Below are 19,802 nucleotides of genomic sequence, written 5' to 3' on the forward strand. Positions count from 1 at the left end.
AGTAGTATTAAAACATATACATGTACATATGTAAAATAGCCAGCTAGTGAGAAGTTGCTGTGTAAAACAGGGAGCTCAGCCTGGTGCTCTGTGTGTGTGGATGGGGTGGGAGGCATGAGAGGGAAGTTCAAGGGGGAGGGGACATATGTATACTTATGGCTGTTTCACATATTGTTCGGCAGAAACCAACACAGCATTGTAAAGCAATTATCCTCCACGTTAAAAAAAAAGAGAGAGAGAGAGAGAGAGAACACAGTGTTCTTGCAACGTGGCTATTGATAATAGACAACGTGAATTTCTTTGCCTTTAAGTTATTTATATTTGTTTTTCAAATCTGTTGTTACTTTGGTAAAGTAAATATTATTTCACAATGATCTATGAAGACTGTGACATAGATAAAGCTCATGCTCCTTCTACAAAAATTAACCACTCATTGTCAGACGTTTGCTATCCTGATGTCCTTCGAATATGGTAACAGTCTACTCCTAAATCAAGGAGTTTAACATGGATAAACAATAGCTGTAAATCAAACAGTTGGAGCCTTATCTGGTAGTTCAGTGGTAGAGAATCTTCCTGTCAGTGGAGGAGACACGGGCTTGATCCCTGGTTCAGGAAGATCCCACGCGCCATGGAGCAACTAAGCCTGTGCACCACAACTGAGCTTGTGCTGGACAGCCCAGGAGCCACAATTACTGAGCCCACAAGCCACGACCACTAAAGCCGGTGCACCTAGAGCCCATGCTCCGTGACAAGAGAAGCCACCGCGATGAGAAGCCTGCTGAGCACTGCAACTGGAGGGCAGTCCCCACTCACTGCAACTGGAAAAAATCCAGGGCAGCAACACAGAGCCAGCACAACCAGACGTAAAAATACATAATCAAATAATAGAAGACAAAACAGTAGGTGCTATGGGAAATCCAAGGCAGTCACTTGTGTTTTCCTGGCTCCTTCAAAACCTTCATTTTTTTATTTAATAAAACCTTCCCTGACTGCAGGGTTAATGCCCCCCCCCCCACAATTATGTATTTTACTAAATATTAAATTCTAGCTTTACTAACTGAAATTTATGTTGACCAAGACTCACTTCTCAAATAGTTACTGACTGTTATGTTTTATTGCTAAAAAGTTTAATTGAATTATTCTAAAGCTTATCTCAGCAATCTATCTTTGGAGGGAGATCAGATGCCCCAAGAACTATAGCCAGGGGACATAAAATTACATGTATTTATCAATTGAACTATATGCTAATTGAAGCTTATGGCATAAACAGCATGGCAAACGAGTGCCTTTGGGCTTCTGGAGTAGGAAATTTCCAGAGGCTGTGAGAAATTACATTACCTTTGAAAAACAGCTATTGGTTTATTATTGGGCTTTGATTGATATGAAACAATTGACTATAGATCATACTGTAATATTAAGATATCAAGTGCCAATCATGCAATGGGTACAAAGTTTACCCCAAACTCACAGAGCTGGGTAAGTTCAGGAGTCCAGCATAATAAAATGGAAATGGTATATTCCTGAGCAAGCCATATCTGTGCCATATGGGGTCACCGCCTTGAATGAAGAGATTTCTGAAATTCCTATTGAAGGCCATGAGCAAGAGGCTATAGTTACACATGTGAACTGAGCTGTCTGTAAAGTGGGAAAGCCCTTTGACTCTTTAACTGCACAAGAAAATCAGCACACACGATTCACTGATGGCTCAGCTAAATATATAAGAAAGCGGTAGCATATAACTCGGTCACTACTAAATTGCTGACATATGCTGAGGAGGGTAAAAGTAGCCAATTTGCCTAGTTATATGCTGTTTATCAGGCAGTACAAGATAATTTAACTGAATGCTGTATACACACAGATTTTTTATCAGTAGCCAGTGGATCAGCCACCTTGCTTCCCCTATGGGTAAAAATTAAGTGGCAAATACCTCTGAAGAGTATGGAAAAAGGAATTATGGTCTGATGTTTGGGAAACTGTTTAAACTACTAATGCTTCAGTCTTTCATGTTGATGCTCACAGTGTTCCAAATTTTATGGAACAATGGTATATCTCTATTATAGATGAACAAACCCAAATCCAAGCAGTAGAAGTCTATTCAGACTCCAGAGAGTTAAACACTTTGATTTTGTGGGCACACCAATAATGTGGCCATCTGAGAGAAAAAGCAACATACAGGTAGGCTCAGGATCAAGATTTCCTTAACTATGGATCTCATTAAATCTGTTTCTTTACAATGTCTAATTTGTCAACATAGCAAGCTTGGAAGTTTTCTACAATTAGTCAAAGGAAAATTGGCATGTGGCAAGCTGCCTGGGCAAATATGGTAAACTGACTATATTGGTCCATTAATTCTGAGATAAAGGATGCCAATAAGTGTGTACTCCTGTGGACACCTATTCTCAATATTTAGTGACTATTCTTCTTGGGAAAGCCAATCAGACTATAACTATTAAAACATTGGAGATAATATCTATATTATGGTGTTGCACTTCAAATTCAGAGTGACAATGGGTGACATTTTAATGGTAAATTAATATAAAAATTTGCCCAGGAACATAATATACAATGGGTCTTTCATATTCTTTATCATTCTCAAGCTGCAGTTTGACTGATAGAATGAATGGTATGCTTAAACAGCAATTAATGAAATTTGGAGATGGCTCTTATAAGAACTGGAGGACTAACTTAAATATGGGGCTTCCCAGGTGGCGCTGGTGATAAAGAACCCACTTGCCAATGCAGACGATGCAAGAGACGTGGGTTCAATCCCTGGGTCAGAAAGATCCCCTGGAGAAGGGCAAGGCAACCCAATCCAGTATTCTTGCCTGGAGAATCCCATGAACAGAGGAGCCTGGTGGGCTATGATCATGAGGGTTGCAAAGAGTCGGATACAACTGAAGTGACTTAGCATGCACAAACACACAACTTAAATAATGCTCTCAATATCTTAAATAATAAACCTATAGGAGAATCAGAAACATCTTTGATGAGAATGAGTATTTCAAACTTCAGTTCACTTCAGTCACTCAGTCATGTCTGACTCTTTGCAGCCCCATGAATTGCAGCACGCCAGGCCTCCCTGTCCATCACCAACTCCCAGAGTTCACTCAGATTCATGTCCATCGAGTGAGTGATGCCATCCAGCCATCTCATCCTCTGTCGTCCCCCTCTCCTCCTGCCCCCAATCCCTCCCAGCATCAGAGTCTTTTCCAGTGAGTTAACTCTTCACATGAGGTGGCCAAAGTACTGGAGTTTCAGCTTTAGCATCATTCCTTCCAAAGAAATCCCAGGGCTGATCTCCTTCAGAATGGACTGGTTGGATCTCCTTGCAGTCCAAGGGACTCTCAAGAGTCTTCTCCAACACCACAGTTCAAACGCATCAATTCTTTGGCGCTCAGCCTTCTTCACAGTCCAACTCTCACATCCATACATGACCACAGGAAAAACCATAGCCTTGACTAGACAAACCTTAGCCGGCAAAGTAATGTCTCTGCTTTTGAATATGCTATCTAGGTTGGTCATAACTTTTCTTCCAAGGAGTAAGCATCTTTTAATTTCATGGCTGCAATCACCATCTGCAGTGATTTTGGAGCCAAAAAAAAATAAAGTCTGACACTGTTTCTACTGTTTCCCATCTATTTCCCATGAACTGATGGGACCAGATGCCATGATCTTAGTTTTCTGAATGTTGAGCTTTAAGCCAACTTTTTCACTCTCCTCTTTCACTTTCATCAAGAGGCTTTTTAGTTCCTCTTCACTTTCTGCCGTAAGGGTGGTGTCATCTGCATATCTGAGGTTATTGATATTTCTCCCGGCATTTCAAACTTACCAACTCATAAAATAGACTTCCATCCTGAAAGAATTGAGTATTGGAAAATTAGCCCATGAGTTTTTATTCTCGTGAATAGATTATTCTTGGAATCCTGGCTATAATGCAGCTTGTCCTTCATGCTTCAACCTTCAAGGATATGCTACAATTAAAGGAAAAATATGAAGAAAGCTAGTGGTGAATCTTCAGCTGGAGAAAGCTGAGCCAGACCAGAACTCAGGATAACTTCATCTGCCCAAAAGACTTTAAAGCCAGTCTTTTCTTAACTTTACCTTTCCATAGACAAAATGTATCTGTCTGCTGGATTACACCAGAGAAGGCAATGGTACCCCACCCCAGTACTCTTGCCTGGAAAATCCCATGGACGGAGGAGCATGGTGGGCTGCAGTCCATGGGGTCACTGAGGGTCGGACATGACTGAGCGACTTCACTTTTACTTTTTACTTTCATGCATTGGAGAAGGCAATGGCAACCCACTCCGGGGTTCTTGCCTGGAGAATCCCAGGGATGCGGGAGCCTGGTGGGCTGCCGTCTCTGGGGTCGCACAGAGTTAGACACGACTGAAGTGACTTAGCAGCAGCAGCAGCTAGATTTCACAGCTCTGGTAAAGATACAGCTCAAGCCTTGAACACAAGTATTATGTGACAGTTTCCTGTGTCACTGTAATCGTCGCAACAACTTACTGATAGACTGTGACAAGGGTAATGAGGGACCACTAAGTGGACCAACTTCTTGCACTTGGGCAACTCCACTTATTGGAGAACCCATCAACTATTGTGAATGAATTGTTTTCCCTAAAACCTATGATATGTTTTTTTAAATAGCCCCTGAATTAGTATGTATTGTAACTGATGATGTAAATACTACGTCTATATATCTGTTAGGAAGCCCTTTCCAGATGTCTAACATGTGTTGATCATTTATATTGGAAGGGGACCATCTATTACTTTCTCTCCATGAAAATTCAGGTGTTATTGACTCAAATGTCCATGTCACCAACTCAATGGACATGAGTTTGAGCAAGCTCTGGGAGTTTGGCATGCTGCAGTCCATGGGGTCACAAAGAGTCAGACACAACTGAGCGAATGAACTGAACTGAACTGACTCAAATGCTATTTCCTACTTTGTCTGTTGCTAATATTAGCTTTTCCTTAGCACCCTATGTAAGATTTTGCAAAGAACTAAAGTATTACAAAATTTCATAGAAAAAAGGAATCGTTCCTTGATAGAACATTCTGTTGTTACTGCTATTACAGCCAATAAGTTAATTGAAATAGGAGTTAATGTACAAAATCTTACTTCTAATTCATGGTGGAAATTTTTCTTTACAACATCCCCTACCACTCAGAAATGGTTTTCTATACTGTTTAACCCCTTGCTTGTTTCTTTAATTATCTTGTTTCTTTTAGGCTGTTTGGAATTGTTATTTGACCTACAGAATTAACAAGATTGCTCGTGTTATATTGCCTTATTCCTATGTTCTTCAACCTCAACAATCCTGTGGCTGACTGTAAGGAAAATTAAAATGGAGGAAGTCTTGTTCAGGTTTCAGAAGCAGAAGAGCCCGTCTACTGATCTTGCTTCTGATCTGCTTGGACACTGCCCAGATTCCATGCCTGCCCACAAGCACAGCTAGTCAGGTGGCACTTTAGATAAGAAAGGGAGTGGGTCTTGGAATTCTTGAGCCCCTGGAAGTCTGGCCAACCATGCCTGGAGTTTAACGAAATCCTGTGACTCACAAGATAAAACAAACAACACTGTAAAAATGTTACAGTAAAAGCAGAGCTGCATTTTTGCATGCACAGTGATGATGATATCCGTTTGAGGCCTAGGATTATATGTGGGAACCCCCAAAACTGCAATTTGAAGTCTCACCCATGGAGCGGATGCACTGCATTAGACCTTTTCCCAACTGGGACTCCAGACTGCTGTTCCTTGGGAATTCCCAGCATACGCTGTTCAAGTCTGGATGTTGACTGACCCAATTTGGTGATGCACATGTTGTTACACTCCATTGTGTCTATTTCATTTTTCTTTTAATGGTCATATATTGAAATTAAATAATCCTCTACTAAATATTGAAATTGTTTATTTGTGTGTAATGAGTGTTGTTTTTTTTAAAATTAATCCTTGGAAACTGAAATGAAAGTAAAACTTTTGGCAAGATAGTAACTGGGATTTGAAACCAGGTGTAGGACTAAACTGAGTCTACAAAGTAGTAGTAGCAAATAGAATGTCACAATATATGTGCCCATTACTTAATAAATGAGATGGGTTGTCCACGAATGTAGAGCACAAAGTCCTATCAGTTTTGCTCTAATGTAAATGGACTCAAACATCACTTGTGATTGAGAAACATGAGGCTTTTGAAGACAGGGATTTTTTTTTGAACGGTGTGGAGGTGATCAAGTACAGGCTTTTGGAAAACATTAGGGGTGTACTTGTACTTTTTTTTCCCCAATCAATCTAGTTTGTGTGGAATACTAGAATTAAACTTAAACTTATGAAAGATTTAAAATGATATTATGTAGGCAATGAGGATCCAGCTTGTATTGAAGGAATTATACAAGTTATAGCATTTAAAATATTGTCTTCATAAAATTTTCTGTCTTATCAAACAATTTTTCACACTTTTGGGGGTTTATACAATTTAACAACTAAGGAGTATAAAGGAAGAGCAGAGCATGGGAAAAATATGATTATGACTTGAAAAAATAATGAGAATCTTTATCAAGACAAAGTAAAATAATAGCATGTTTCATTACTTTGTGTATTTCATCATACTTTTGGGAGATTTAAAATTATTTATACTTTCATTTATTTTGTAAATTATTGTTAAGCGCCTCCTATATGTTTGGTATCAGGATAATTTTAGTGATTAACATCTTGTTCTTATAAGGTTTACAGAAATTTATCCCATCCTATGTGTTGTGATCAACAATGTTCAGCTCTCTCACCTGAATCTTATTCCTTTGGGATCTAGAGCAAGTTATTTAAGAATAAAAATAATTTACTTAAGCTGTTTCAACTATATATGGGAAATTTTTTTAAATGTAGGTTTATTGTAAGGATTAGTAAGAATCTGTTTAAGAGTATTTGGTACAATGCTTCAGTTCAGTTCAGTCGCTCAGTCGTGTCCGACTATTTGCTACCCCATGAATCGCAACATGCTAGGCCTCCCTGCCCATCACCAACTCCCGGAGTTCACTCAGATTCACGTCCATCGAGTCAGTGATGCCATCCAGCCATCTCATCCTCTGTCATCCCCTTTTCCTCCTGCCCCTAATCCCTCCCAGCATCAAAGTCTTTTCCAATGAGTCAACTCTTCGCATGAGGTGGCCAAAGTACTGGAGTTTCAGCTTTAGCATCATTCCTTCCAAAAGAAATCCCAGGGCTGATCTCCTTCAATGTTTAGCATACACCAAAAATTCAATGCATATTAGTTGTCATTTCAATATAGATAAGCCAAATAACCTGTCAAAATAGAAATATAAATAATAATTCTAAATAAATTATATTTAATGTGGCAAGAAAAACTGTGAAAATGTGTAACCTGTTAAATAAGATTGTTCAATTTCTTTTTGGTGCCCTAAGTTTCTTATCCAGGATAGATTTTGCCCCAAGCTATAATGATAATTGAAATTATGCTTATAGCCCTGATTCTGCTTTCTCTGAGAGAGAGAAAACAAATATGAAGATTGGTCCTTCATTGTTTACCTACAGAATTTACTTATCAAAAAATCTAGCTTCTTTAAAAGGAGCCTGAATCCCTAGCCAAGCACAGGAGTTACCGTGGGGCAAATCAGGATCATGGTCACACAGTAACATACTGAAATTGAGAATTTGCAAGAAGTGTAATAGTAAGCGTGTGGGCTTCCCTGGTGGCTCAGACCATAAACAATCTGCCTTCAATGGAGGACACCCTGGTTTGATCCCTGGGTTGGGAAGACCCCTTGGAGAAAGAAATGGCAACCCACTCAAGTATTCTTGCCTGGAAAATCCCATGGACAGAGGAGCCTGGTGGGCTACAGTCATGGGGTTGCTAAGAGTCGGACTAAAAAGTAAAGTAAAATGAGTACTTAGGACATTAGGAAATGTTGACAAATTATTTGTGTGTTTGCTTGGTTTTGTTTTTATATGGAGAAAATGAGAAAAGAAAAAGATTAAAAATAGGAAAAGGTAAGATGAAGTGGGTTCCACAAGACTAGTTCTCTTAATAGCTAGCACTTCCCTGGTGGCTCAGAGGTTAAAGCGTCTGCCTCCAATGCAGGAGACCCAGGTTCAATCCCTGGGCTCAATAGCTGGGTCGGGAAGATCCCCTGGAGAAGGAAATGGCAACCCACTCCAGTATTCTTGCCTGGAGAATCCCATGAACAGAGGAGCCTGGTGGGCTACAGTCCAAGGGGTCAAAGAGTCAGACATGACTGAGTAACTTCACTTTCACTTTCTAGCTCTTCCTCAGGTTCAAGTCCTTTCAGGAGGTGGGGGTGGGCTGAACTGAAGGATGAGGAATGAGAGCTGTGGAGGAAAGACTGTTTTGAAGATGGCTTTAATTTTGCCCACTACCATCTCTGGACAGCTCCAGAGACAGACCACATTATGCCCATTTCCCCTTCCTCTGTAGACAGAGACATTGTTCTTATTTGTATCCATTTCAGAAACACATGGGGCAACTGTACCCCCAAATTCATTAAAAATAACACAAGCTATTACCTAAAATAATCAAAGCACTACCTCAAGGTGCAAAGACAAACCTCTATATCACAAGTGTCCGCCCCTTATCTTCTCCCCTCCTCCCCAGTGCAAGCCCTTCATCCCCTCCACTTTGAGGGAGGCTGGGAAGCGCATGCATATGGGATGGAGCTAGAAAAGAGGAAGGGAGGAGAGGCAGAACATGGAATCCATGCCACATTTATCTGCCAGGGAGAGGCAGTGGATAATCTCAATGTTTTAGACACTTTAAGAAGAGGGCATGACCAAATTTTATCACAGTCCCCAAATCAGACAAGTTTATGTGCTTTTGGTACCTTTGCTGTAACTGGGGAGCTTAGCTGAGCTTCTGAACAAAGTTACCTGCTGTGAGCCCACTGAAGAGGGGCAATTTTTCTGCCTGACAATCGTGGGTGTTTTTGTTTTGTTGGTTCATTTATTTTTACCCCACAGTATCATACTCCATTCTCATGGCACTTCTTTCTACCTGGGCTTGGACCTGCTGCCGTCTGCCTCCCAGACTGCCTCCCAGCTCCTTCCCGGGCTCTAACACCCTAGGGAAACTGCGTCAGTGTTTGGAATCCTTAGATTGCTCTAGCAGTGCAACTAGACAGATTAGGAGTTGAAGCACATTTAACAGAAAGGCAGCGCTTTGCTTTCTTCTTATGCTGCTTCCCCTTCCTCTTTTCCCAAATAGATATGTAAACACATGTATTTTCCTGTTTAAACTTAGCGAATTGGTCCTCTGCCTGTGCCTTGATTTAGCTATTGGACTGAGCCTTGCTCCTCCCTTCCTTACTCGGATAGGAGCCACTGGGATCTGGAGCTCCAACTTCCAAATTGCAGCTGGCCTCAGGCCAGGTGACCTTTTCTTTGTAAGTTTCTTTCCTAAGCAGAGTGGGGGTGGGGGGTGGGGAGCTGGGATCTGTTTGGTGGTGTGGTGGGCGAAGGGGGGTGGGTGGGGGGGTTAGTGAGGAAAGGAGGGGGGGTGGGAGAGAGTAAAGGGCTGTTGTTAAACAGTTTCTTACCGTAAGAGGGAGTTCAGACCTAGATCTTTCCAGTTAATCACACAACAAACTTAGCTCATCGCAATAAAAAGCAGCTCAGAGCCGACGGGCTCTTTTAGGCTCTGAGTCGGAACAGGATTCTCTCACCCAGGCATCTGCTCCAGTGGGATCCGCCAGCACACCCAGCAGGACCATGTGGGTGATCAGACTTCTGCCAGTGCTGCTGCTGCAGCACGTCCTCCTCCACCTCTTGCTTCCCATCGCCATCCCCTATGCAGGTTCGTTTTCTCCTTTAATAGTATTATTCAACTCTCTCTTGCCAACCTTTGCTTTCCCTAACTCCCTTTGCCTTGCTCCCAGCATCCTTCCTTAACTCAGCTTGTGGAAAGGATTTTTCAGAACCTCTCCTTTAGCTTTCTTTTGACATTCTTTTGCTGTTTGAAAAGCATTTAAAATGATAATTAGCATCCCCCCTGTTGTTTCCACCCATCTCCCCATTGATCCAGCCCCATCTCACTTAGCCTGAGAGTCCTGGATGGTGGAATGGGAAAGGAGTGCTAACACCGGCTTGGAGAAGTTTAAAGCTGAACAGAGGGTCTGATCTGAACGGGGACAGTGATGGTCAGTACAGCAGGGACACAATTTCTTTTTTAAGAGACAATCTTCCACGACAGTCCGCTATCTCACCTCACTCAGTCAACATTCAGGGCCAAATTATGACTTAATACAGGTTTTCATTTGGAGAAGGCAGATTAAACTCTGAGTATATGCATGTTATAAAAATGCAAGAGAAAGCCTCTCTTCTAAGGTCTTATTCTTTCTGAGTATGGAAGCCTGCCCTTTGGACAGTGCAGTGCAAGGGAGGCCAAAATTGTGTGACTTGATTACAGCTGCAGAACTGCTCCTTTTGGTGTCCTGCTTTCTCCCCAGGATTTACAGGTTGGGAAGGAGTTGCTTGGGAGCTCATATTGCCTGGAAGTTTAGACTTTCATTTGCTGCTTTGGGAAGTTTTCTGTTGTTATCAGGGCAAGAGGAAACATCTGTATTTGGTTGTATTATCACTGTCGTGGCTGGGATGCCAACAGGAGAGGGTAGTGAGCATCAGAGGTGGGCACAGGGGAATAAAGGAACAGAACAAATGCCCAGACGGTAGACATGGTTTTTTAAAAAATAATACAAGACAGAGAACTGGCTATATTTTTTGAGATAAGTTAAATATGAAAGTTATCAGCCCTCTGATCTAGTTTTCAATGTAATCCAAAGGGTGAAAACACCAAGAATTTGCAAATGACAAGAAAAGTCAGTCAGTCCCACCTGGCTTTCTTTGATTTTGTGACGTATTCTTTTTGGAAAACAACACTGTGTGGAAAGGGTCAGTTTGAAAATATTTATGTTAGATTTCTAAAGAGATGGAAAAAAGTATCAATCTAGCAGGTTACCACCCTTGAGATGTGTCGTGTTAAAATTAATTCTTATATGACATTGCTGGTTGGGGGATTTTAGCCTAAATTGAAATGATGGCTAACATTTTGAGGATTTTTGTTTCTAAGATTAAAGTGTTGATGGGCTGAAGTAGAATATGGTTACCTGGAGTCATCTGTGCTAATACATGGGGATTGCGGTGTGGAAAACCCAAACAGTAGATCAACCATAGACAATGTCTATTTGCTTTTGGCATGCATTTTGAAACTTTGGCAGGAGATCTACATTTGTAATTATATTTCACTTTGGCTAGTGTTGAAATGACTGCATTTCCTGAATATAGGGAGAATGGAACCCAAGAGAATGCTGCAAGCAAGAAGAAGTCACTTGGGAATTACAGATAATAGAATAATTCCTAGAGTGGATAATGTTAAAATTGTTATCAAAAAGAGGATTTGCCTTTGTCAAGTTTATTTTGATAGTTTTTAGAAAAACATAACATTCTTCAAAGTAGAAAACATGGCTAGCCCTCTTAGAACATACAAAGAAAGTCTGTTCTTTTTTATAACATCTAACATGGAACATTGAGAACTTTGTTATTGCTGTTACTTGCTTAGGTTATACTTTTTTGATTTATCTGATGAGTCTGCAATTTTACATACTGTGAGATAACACAATATTTAAAACAAAGTGGGTATTATAATGAGGTGATAACCAGTTATGAGCAGAATGTATTATGGAGATATTTTTAGAACAGTTTAAAAAAACTTGAAGAAATATTGATTGTTATAGACCCAAGCCATCTTAATAAGAAATTAGTCCACATAGGATTATCCTCTATCATCCCACCTGTGCTGGATACAAATATCCAATTCCCTCTAACAACAACAAAGGAACATTAAAGGAGCCCCTGTTGTCAAGGTGTCTGTGCAAGATTTACAGATACACAAATGACACGAAGACTTACATTTGCTGAGCAACTGTTATGGACCTGGTTCTAAAACAAAGCTTGTTTAATTCTAATAAGATTGGCATTGTTGGATTGACTCATTTTACATAAGGAAACTGAAGTTAAAATCGTCCCTATTTTGTCTTATTATCTTAGATAATGGATAGAACTGAGATTCTTACTTAAATCTATGTGAATGAAATATGCAATGTGCATTTTTTCTTTTATTTATATTGAAAACAGCAGCAGTGAAATCAATCAAAACTTACTTAAAAAATCTATTTTAGTTAGTAATACAAGGATGATTCTGTGTTAGAAGTAGTATTATGTTATGGTTGAGAGTTCCTGTCTAGCTTAGAAGATCAAATAAGATTTAGGGGGTATGTAGTACCCAAGTGGAGTATGAAAATATAGGTAGTAGTATGCTCAGTATTTAAGTCAGGGAAACATAAAGTGGCTGAAGGTACTGAAATGAGTAAGTATAACAAAGGACAAGTAATCATGTAGGGGTGGTGTACTGAGTGCCTGAGGAGGAAGAGTATGACCTGGGCTTGGAAAAATAAGATAGACTAGCATGTATATGAGCTTCCCAGGTGGCACAGTGGTAAAGCATCCTCCTGCCAATGCAAGGGACAAAAAAGATGCAGATTCGGTCCCTGGGTTGGGAAGGTCCCCTGGAGGAGAAGGAAATGGCAACCCACTCCAGTATCCCTACCTTGAACATCCCATGAACAGAGGAACCTGGTGGACTCGAGCCCATGGGGCCACAAAGTCAGACACGACTGAGCGTGGTGCATACGTGTGCTTGAACATCACACTAAATTACATTATTTTAGACATTATGGATCACAGCCAGATGGTTTTGAGTTCACAAGATACATGGATGAAGTGTGGTTGCTTTGGTTGGGGTGTGGAGGAGAGCTGTAGAAAGAAACAGACAATGAAGCAAGAGACCAGGAAGAGGCTGAAGGAGGAAGTGGAATGAAGTAGGAGGGAGATGCCTAGGGAGGTCCTAAACTCATACTGAACATCATTTCATTTGTAAATATTTTTGGAAGAGATAAGTATGCTGCTTCTCAAATACTAACATTTGATTGAAATCTGATTTGATCCTTTTTTGACATCTTTACTTGTGATATTGTTCACTTCTCTAAAGAAGGGGAGAAAATTGTCTGCTTATGAATGCAAGTCCTAGATAACAGCAATGAAGAGTTGGACTTGTTTTTATGATTTTTGCCTCTGGGAAGTAAGTTTCCAGTCACCACCATTCCCTTCCATTAATTATTTGTGTACTTTCATCTTAACATCTTGCCACTTCAAGCTGTTAATCACTAATCACGTGGGTAGGTTTCTCAGAATATGTGGAGCCAGATTCCTGCTTCTTTCCACACCCTGCAAATCCTTTCCTTTGCATGATTTTCCTTTGAAGTCAATGGTTAGTCCATACAGAGAAGAAATATATGAGGTACTGAGAGAAATGAGTGTGAGGCCTGGGGACCAGAGGGAGAAATGTGTCTTTCTTCAAGCACCTTGGTACATTTGACCCTACTTTCTGTTTGTAGGTTTTCACTAAGATCCTAATGATTTCAGTTCTAAAACTGGGACTTAAGTTTCTTTAGGAAATATAGCTTTGAGAATGTTTTCCCATACTGAGGGAAGAGGGAAAAGGAGTTGCAGTTTAAAATACAGGAAAGCATGACAAAGTTGCAGTGATCTCTTACCCTTTGATTTCATCTCAGTATTTTGTTTATAAACTTCAACTAACAGTCATGCAGAAAAAAATAGTAGGGAAAATCTGATCCAAAGATATTTTTGAGTTTCCTCCAAAATTAAGTTTGTGTTTTAACTGTTTTTATCAAAACAAGCATCAGTTGTTAAGCCATATGGAAGAGAAAGTTGAAAGTATTTTTAGTAAAGGAATTTTATTTTCAGATGCTGTTTTTGAATGACTCCTGTTTTGAATTTTTCTTTTATTGAAGAAGGAATTAATTTTATAGGTGTGTGGATTACATGATGTACAACTAGCTTGAACTTTGCAGTTTTGAGTAATCATTTACTGACCTAGTAGAGATGACTGAATTATAAGGGAAAGTTTCTAAGTCATTAGAAATAAAGAGTAAAAAGGGAATCCTAGTGTCTGGTTCTGATTGGCTCTGATTAGCTTTGTAACCCCAGACAAGCTTTTCTCTCCTATTTATTATCTAGTAAAGGGAAATTATAGATTTATTTGTTTTTCAGGATACTTTTTGATCTTTAGATGAAAGGTAGTGATCGAAAGTTTGTCAGCAAGAGTAGACTATTTTTATGAGGTACAGCCACACATTAACACATTTCTATAGGTCAACTGAGGATCTGCAGAATTAAACACAACCAACGATCCCACAGAAACCCCTTTTCTCTACAGTCATCCTCAATGCCTTCCTTCTGTTGTCTGGTTCTGAGAAAACAAAACAGAGCACCGACCGGGGTGCTATTTTTTTGTAATTAGTAAAATGTAGATCTGAACTCAGTGTTTGTCTTAGACTTTTTAAATTTAGTTTTACATTCTTCTCTCACACTTAAACATATGTTTTAAATGCAATATACATTAGGCCAATTTAAGTTCTGTACTTTTAGTTAATTTAAGATTATATATATGTATATATATTACATATTTTTTCCATTTTGGTAATAGTTTTTTGAATTTATTTTTTGCATTTATTACCATTTGTCTCTAAGAAATATTCCAATTTATACAGAAATTCAGATGATTTTTATGAAATCATCTGAAGAAATAGTGCACCTATGAAATAGTGCACTAAGGTCAAAAGAAGGAAAAACTCTTAGTGGTGAAACTTAGCTCCCATTAACATGGTCATGTGGCAGAAATCAAAATTTGAAAAGAATAATACCACTTCTTAGCTTGGGAGAATAACAGTTTCTTCTCTTATGCCAGAAATTAAAGGATGAAATTTCAAAAACAAAAGTAAAATTTTGCATATTCATAATGTTTCATAATCCAAATTGATTTCCAAATGATTATAGTTTAAATCACCCCTTTTAATTCAACTATAACTTTTATTTTGCATCAATAGATTGAATAATGGGATATTAGCATTTAAGGTAATAAAACAAAGTCACTTGGCAAGTCAATAAGAATGCCAGAATTATCATCAGTCTGCCAACATTATGCAAGGCATTTGGTCCACACTCAATGAATAACATGTTGATAGATTATTTGGTTGACTGAGTTTCTATGTTAAAATGTCTTCTAAATTATATCTCTTCTACCATAGCCATTTCATCTTGTAGGGCAAAGAAAAGTTGAAGAAAAGAAAATAAAATGTAAGCATTATTATAGAAATTAGTTCCAGTCTTTTGGGGATTGTATTTTGGGGTTTTACAGAGAACCAGAAATTCAGAGGAATTCATGTTTTCTCCTATTTATTGTGGACTTCATGTTAGGATGGATATTAGTGAGCAGCATTTGCATGTTTAATAAAACAACTGGAGCTAGTTGCTGGCAAGCTTCAGAGTATGATGCTATTCTTGTTATCTCACTCTGTTAAGCCATATTTCCCAATTTTCTGCACAAAAATTTTCATCCTCTTTTCTCGACACATTTCACCATGTTTAAAGACCGGAAATAATTTCTTGTTCTGACATGCAAGTTATTTCTCTATTGATAGCTTTAACCAAATCCTCAGAAACTATTTACAAGCCATATTTTTGTATACTCTCTTAGCAAATCTTAGCGGAAGATGGCATTGTAAGTATTTAAGAGTTCTGGGGTTCTGAATCCAGGCAGCTGGATTTTGAATCAGATCTTCTAAGTTGTCAGTTTTCCCCTGTATCTTGGTTTCTTTATCTTAAAAATTTATTGCTACCTTTGCTATAAGGGTATTCAAAAGTTGGACAGGCAGGGAAAGGGCACAGTTATGTCCATCCTTTATAAAATGGCGACAAGTCTCTTAGACAATTTGATCCTCATTGTGAAAGAGATCATCATTAGAGATCAGGTAACTTTGGATAAATTAAGAATGAAGAAGTAAATTCTTCATATTCCAAAATTATTCAAAGATTAAGTCTTTTGGGATGTTTTAGCTCTGCTCTTTAGGTTTTTAGTAGGAGGCTTCCTGTATCTAGGGGCCTGGTAGAATACTATGATGAAGAAAAATGATATTGTTTCATTAAAGGATGAAGTTTTACATTCATTTGATTTATAGCATTTGGCTTGATTTCAAAACAAGCAGTTCAGCGATACTAAGAAATAGTGCCCCCAAACACAGAAAACACTTATGTAAGAAATGAGAAAGATTAAAATATGAATAGAATGAAATATTTTAAAGAGCAAGTCAAGTATTTATCCAGTGCACCATTTTTAAGGAGAAGTTTCTCACCTGTCATTGAATTGGCTTATCTAATTAGTATTAATACTATAAGTTACATAAGATCAATTGTAGAAGGAAATGACAAATTAAATTATAGAACATAATATGATATGATATGCCTGGCGCTTGCTTTCATACTGTTTGGAGAATATCATGTTACTTACTTCTTAAGAGTGAACTGTGTCCTAATTTTTAAAAGCATCCTTCATTTGAAAGAATGTAGATAAGTGACTCTGTATGAGAAGTTATTTTTTCTTCACAATTAAGTACTCCTTTCTTGCTCTTAATTATCTGAGAGTATCATTCCCCACATCATTCTACCTCCAAGCCCTGGAGGTCTGGTATGTTGTCAAATCACTATCTTGTAGATGATTCTTAAAGGATATTTTACTATATGACCCTTAAAATATTTTCCCCTATGTTTAAAAAAATTATTATTATTAATAGAAGGACAGAAGAAAAGAAGAAACACACTTCATGAATTCAAAAAGTCAGCAAAGACTACTCTAATTAAAGAGGACCCATTACTGAAGATAAAAACAAAAAAAATGAACACTGCAGACCAATGTGCCAATAGATGTATTAGGAATAAAGGACTTCCATTCACTTGCAAGTAAGTTGCTTCATTTTGTTCTTAGAATAATTTTCCCAATATAGAATGTGCTCATTATCATCATCAGTTTTGTATTCAATGGGATGTGCTCTTAAAATTATAAGCTTGATTTTAGTTTTCACTCGTTATAACAGAAGGCTTAGCTCTCACTTGATGGGAATATGTGTAAGGGAGGACACATGAACCACAAGATTGTTTAGAATTCACAGTGGTTTTAGTTATGGAATGTGTATTTTCTCATTTTATGAACAATTGAACTTTAGGAACTAAAATTCAATTAGATTAACTTTTTATTGCTAATATTTTAAAATATTCTGTTCAGAGTACACTTTTTCTTTTTTTTCTCACAAGAGGAGTGGAGGAATTTTCAGAATATAAATTGGGCAACAGTCAAAACTTACTGCAACTTATTGTCTTTAGGGCTAGAAATAAAAAGTGTTGATATAATTAGATAAAAACCTAGGGGTATTGGTGTTAGCAGCAAAAGCTTAAACAGCTTCTTAAAATAGTTAGGAGGTAGTGTAACGAAGTTTTAGATGAAAAGTGATGGAGCAATTCAAAGAGGCATGAGGGGACTCAAATGGGGACTTTTCTTATTTTTTGAAAATTCTTCTGCACCTCCCAGGAAAATTCCTTACCACTTTGTCAGTACTCTCAGAGCATAAAACTTGGAGTTTGGGGCCATGAAGGTGACAATTTCATCTGAATAGTCTTCCAAATTGCCCAAAGAAAATTCATGTGCTAGTTCTTGAAAAAAATTCCCTCCTCTCACTTTGCACTGTTTTATTCCCTATTTCATTCCATTTCAGTAGCATTGCACAGGGCTGCCTGTCACTTTTGAAGTCTACTCTATTACATTTGGGTTGTGACACATGAAGTGAACACAGATTTTGGGAATGTCATGGCCAGAATTCCTATATTCAAATTGCCTTTCTCAGAGAAATAAGTGTTATGAGTCTGAGGAGAAAGGACATGGTCAGAGGAAGTCTTCCATAGATTTAGTGGGAAGACAGACTATCTGTTTTCTTTTCATTTATAGCTCCTCTAGAAGTATTCTTATAGCCAAATTGCCACTTACAGGGAGATATTTCCTGGCACGGGGAGTGGGGAATTAACTTTGCAAGTAATTCCTATGATAATTTCATCTTTCTCTGACTTTCCTAGAAAAGTCTTGAGATTAAAAAAAAAAATAGAGAAAATTACTTTCAATCAGCATCTCAGCTGTGTAGATTTATGGAGATGTTCTTCTGGTGATTGAGGAGGTTGGATTTATTGTGTTTTTCCCTCTCAGGGTTAGAAGGGCAGGGCAGAAGGATTGGGGGAAGAACCACATCTCACTGTTGATTTTTAACTTTGAATCTGAAAATGCACTCTCCTGGGTCCACAAGTAAGGAAAGTATTGCTAAGCCTCAGTTTTTACACTAGTCAGCCCTCGGCTAGAAAAAACAAAACAGACTTCCCTTTGTTTTATTTAGGAGAAGTGAAAATGATTTTGTTGTGTTGGGGAAGACATGTGACCTGATTAATAAATCTCTACATATCCCAAGTATATGAGGTTTCACACTTTTCTACCATATTCTGGTTGAGTTATATTAAGTCACCAAATTTAAGCCAACCTGTGCAGAAAACCACTTTTGGTAACACCAATGTGCAGCCAAAGTTCTCTGCTCAGAAATGGTGTCATCCTTCACACTTGTCTATCCTAAATATATATAGGCTTCCCAGGTAGCACTAGTGGAAAAAAACCTAGCTGCCAGTGCAGGAGAAGTAAGAGACATGGGTTTGATCCCTAGTTTGGAAAGATCCCCTGGAAGAGGGCAAGACAACCTGCTCCAGTGTTCTTGCCTGAAGAATGCCATGGGCATAGAAGCTTGGCAGGTTACAGTCCATTAGGTCACAAAGAGTTGGACACAAGTGACTTAGTATGCACTTCAACAATATGTGAACTGTGAACTTCCAGATGTTCAAGCTGGTTTTAGAAAAGGCAGAGAAACCAGAGTTCAAATTGCCAACATCTGCTGAATCATAAAAAATGCAAACAACTATTTCTGCTTTATTGACTATGCCAAAGCCTTTGACTGTGTAGATCAGAACAAACTGTGGAAAATTCTGAAAGAGGTGGGCATACCAGACCACCTGACCTGCCTCCTGAGAAATCTGTATGCGGGTCAGGAAGCAACAGTTAGAACTGGACATGGAACAACAGACTGGTTCCAAATAGGAAGAGGAGTACATCAAGGCTGGATATTGTCACCCTGCTTATTTAACTTATATGCAGAGTACATCATGAGAAATGCTGGGCTGGAAGAAGCACAAGCTGGAATCAAGATTTCCGGGAGAAACATCAATAACCTCAGATATGAAGATGACACCACCCTGTGGCAGAAAGTGAAGAACTAAAGAGCCTCTTGATGAAAGTGAAAGAGGAGAGTGAAAAAGTTGGCTTAAAGCTCAACATTCAGAAAACTAAAATCATGGCATCTGGTCCCATCAGTTCATGGGAAATAGATGGGGAAACAATAGAAACAGTGGCTGACTTTGGTTTTCTGGGCTCCAAAATCACTGCAGGTAATGACTGCAGCCATGAAATTAAAAGACGCTTACTCCTTGGAAGGAAAGTTATGACCAACCTAGACAGCATATTAAAAAGCAGAGACATCACTTTTCCAACAAAGGTCTGTCTAGTCAAGGCTATGGTTTTTCCAGTAGTCATGCATGGATGGGAGTGTTGGACTATAAAGAAAGCTGAGCGCAGAAGAATTGATGCTTTTGAACTGTGGTGTTGAAGACTCTTGAGAGTCCCTTGGACTGCAAGGAGATCCAACCAGTCCATCCTAAAGGAAATCAGTCCTGAGTGTTTATTGTAAGGACTGATGTTGAAGCTGACATTCCAAAACTTTGG

The 19,802-nt window shown here is 38.8% G+C and overlaps 1 protein-coding gene across 2 annotated transcripts in view; it reads left to right on the forward strand.

Annotated features, from left to right (window-relative positions):
• Window positions 1-9,376: 9,376 nt before the first annotated feature.
• HGF (hepatocyte growth factor) overlaps window positions 9,377-19,802 on the forward strand; it is an 87,582-nt gene continuing 77,156 nt past the window's right edge. For both annotated transcript variants that reach the window (XM_004007806.5, XM_027968556.3), the window contains exons 1-3: window positions 9,377-9,414; window positions 9,698-9,824; window positions 16,735-16,900. In XM_004007806.5, coding sequence (XP_004007855.3) covers window positions 9,740-9,824; window positions 16,735-16,900 — 251 coding nt within the window. In that variant the 5' untranslated portion in view covers window positions 9,377-9,414; window positions 9,698-9,739. The remainder of the gene's footprint in view (window positions 9,415-9,697; window positions 9,825-16,734; window positions 16,901-19,802) is intronic.

Source organism: Ovis aries, chromosome 4, assembly GCF_016772045.2.
Source record: "Ovis aries strain OAR_USU_Benz2616 breed Rambouillet chromosome 4, ARS-UI_Ramb_v3.0, whole genome shotgun sequence".
Lineage (NCBI taxonomy): Eukaryota > Metazoa > Chordata > Mammalia > Artiodactyla > Bovidae > Ovis > Ovis aries.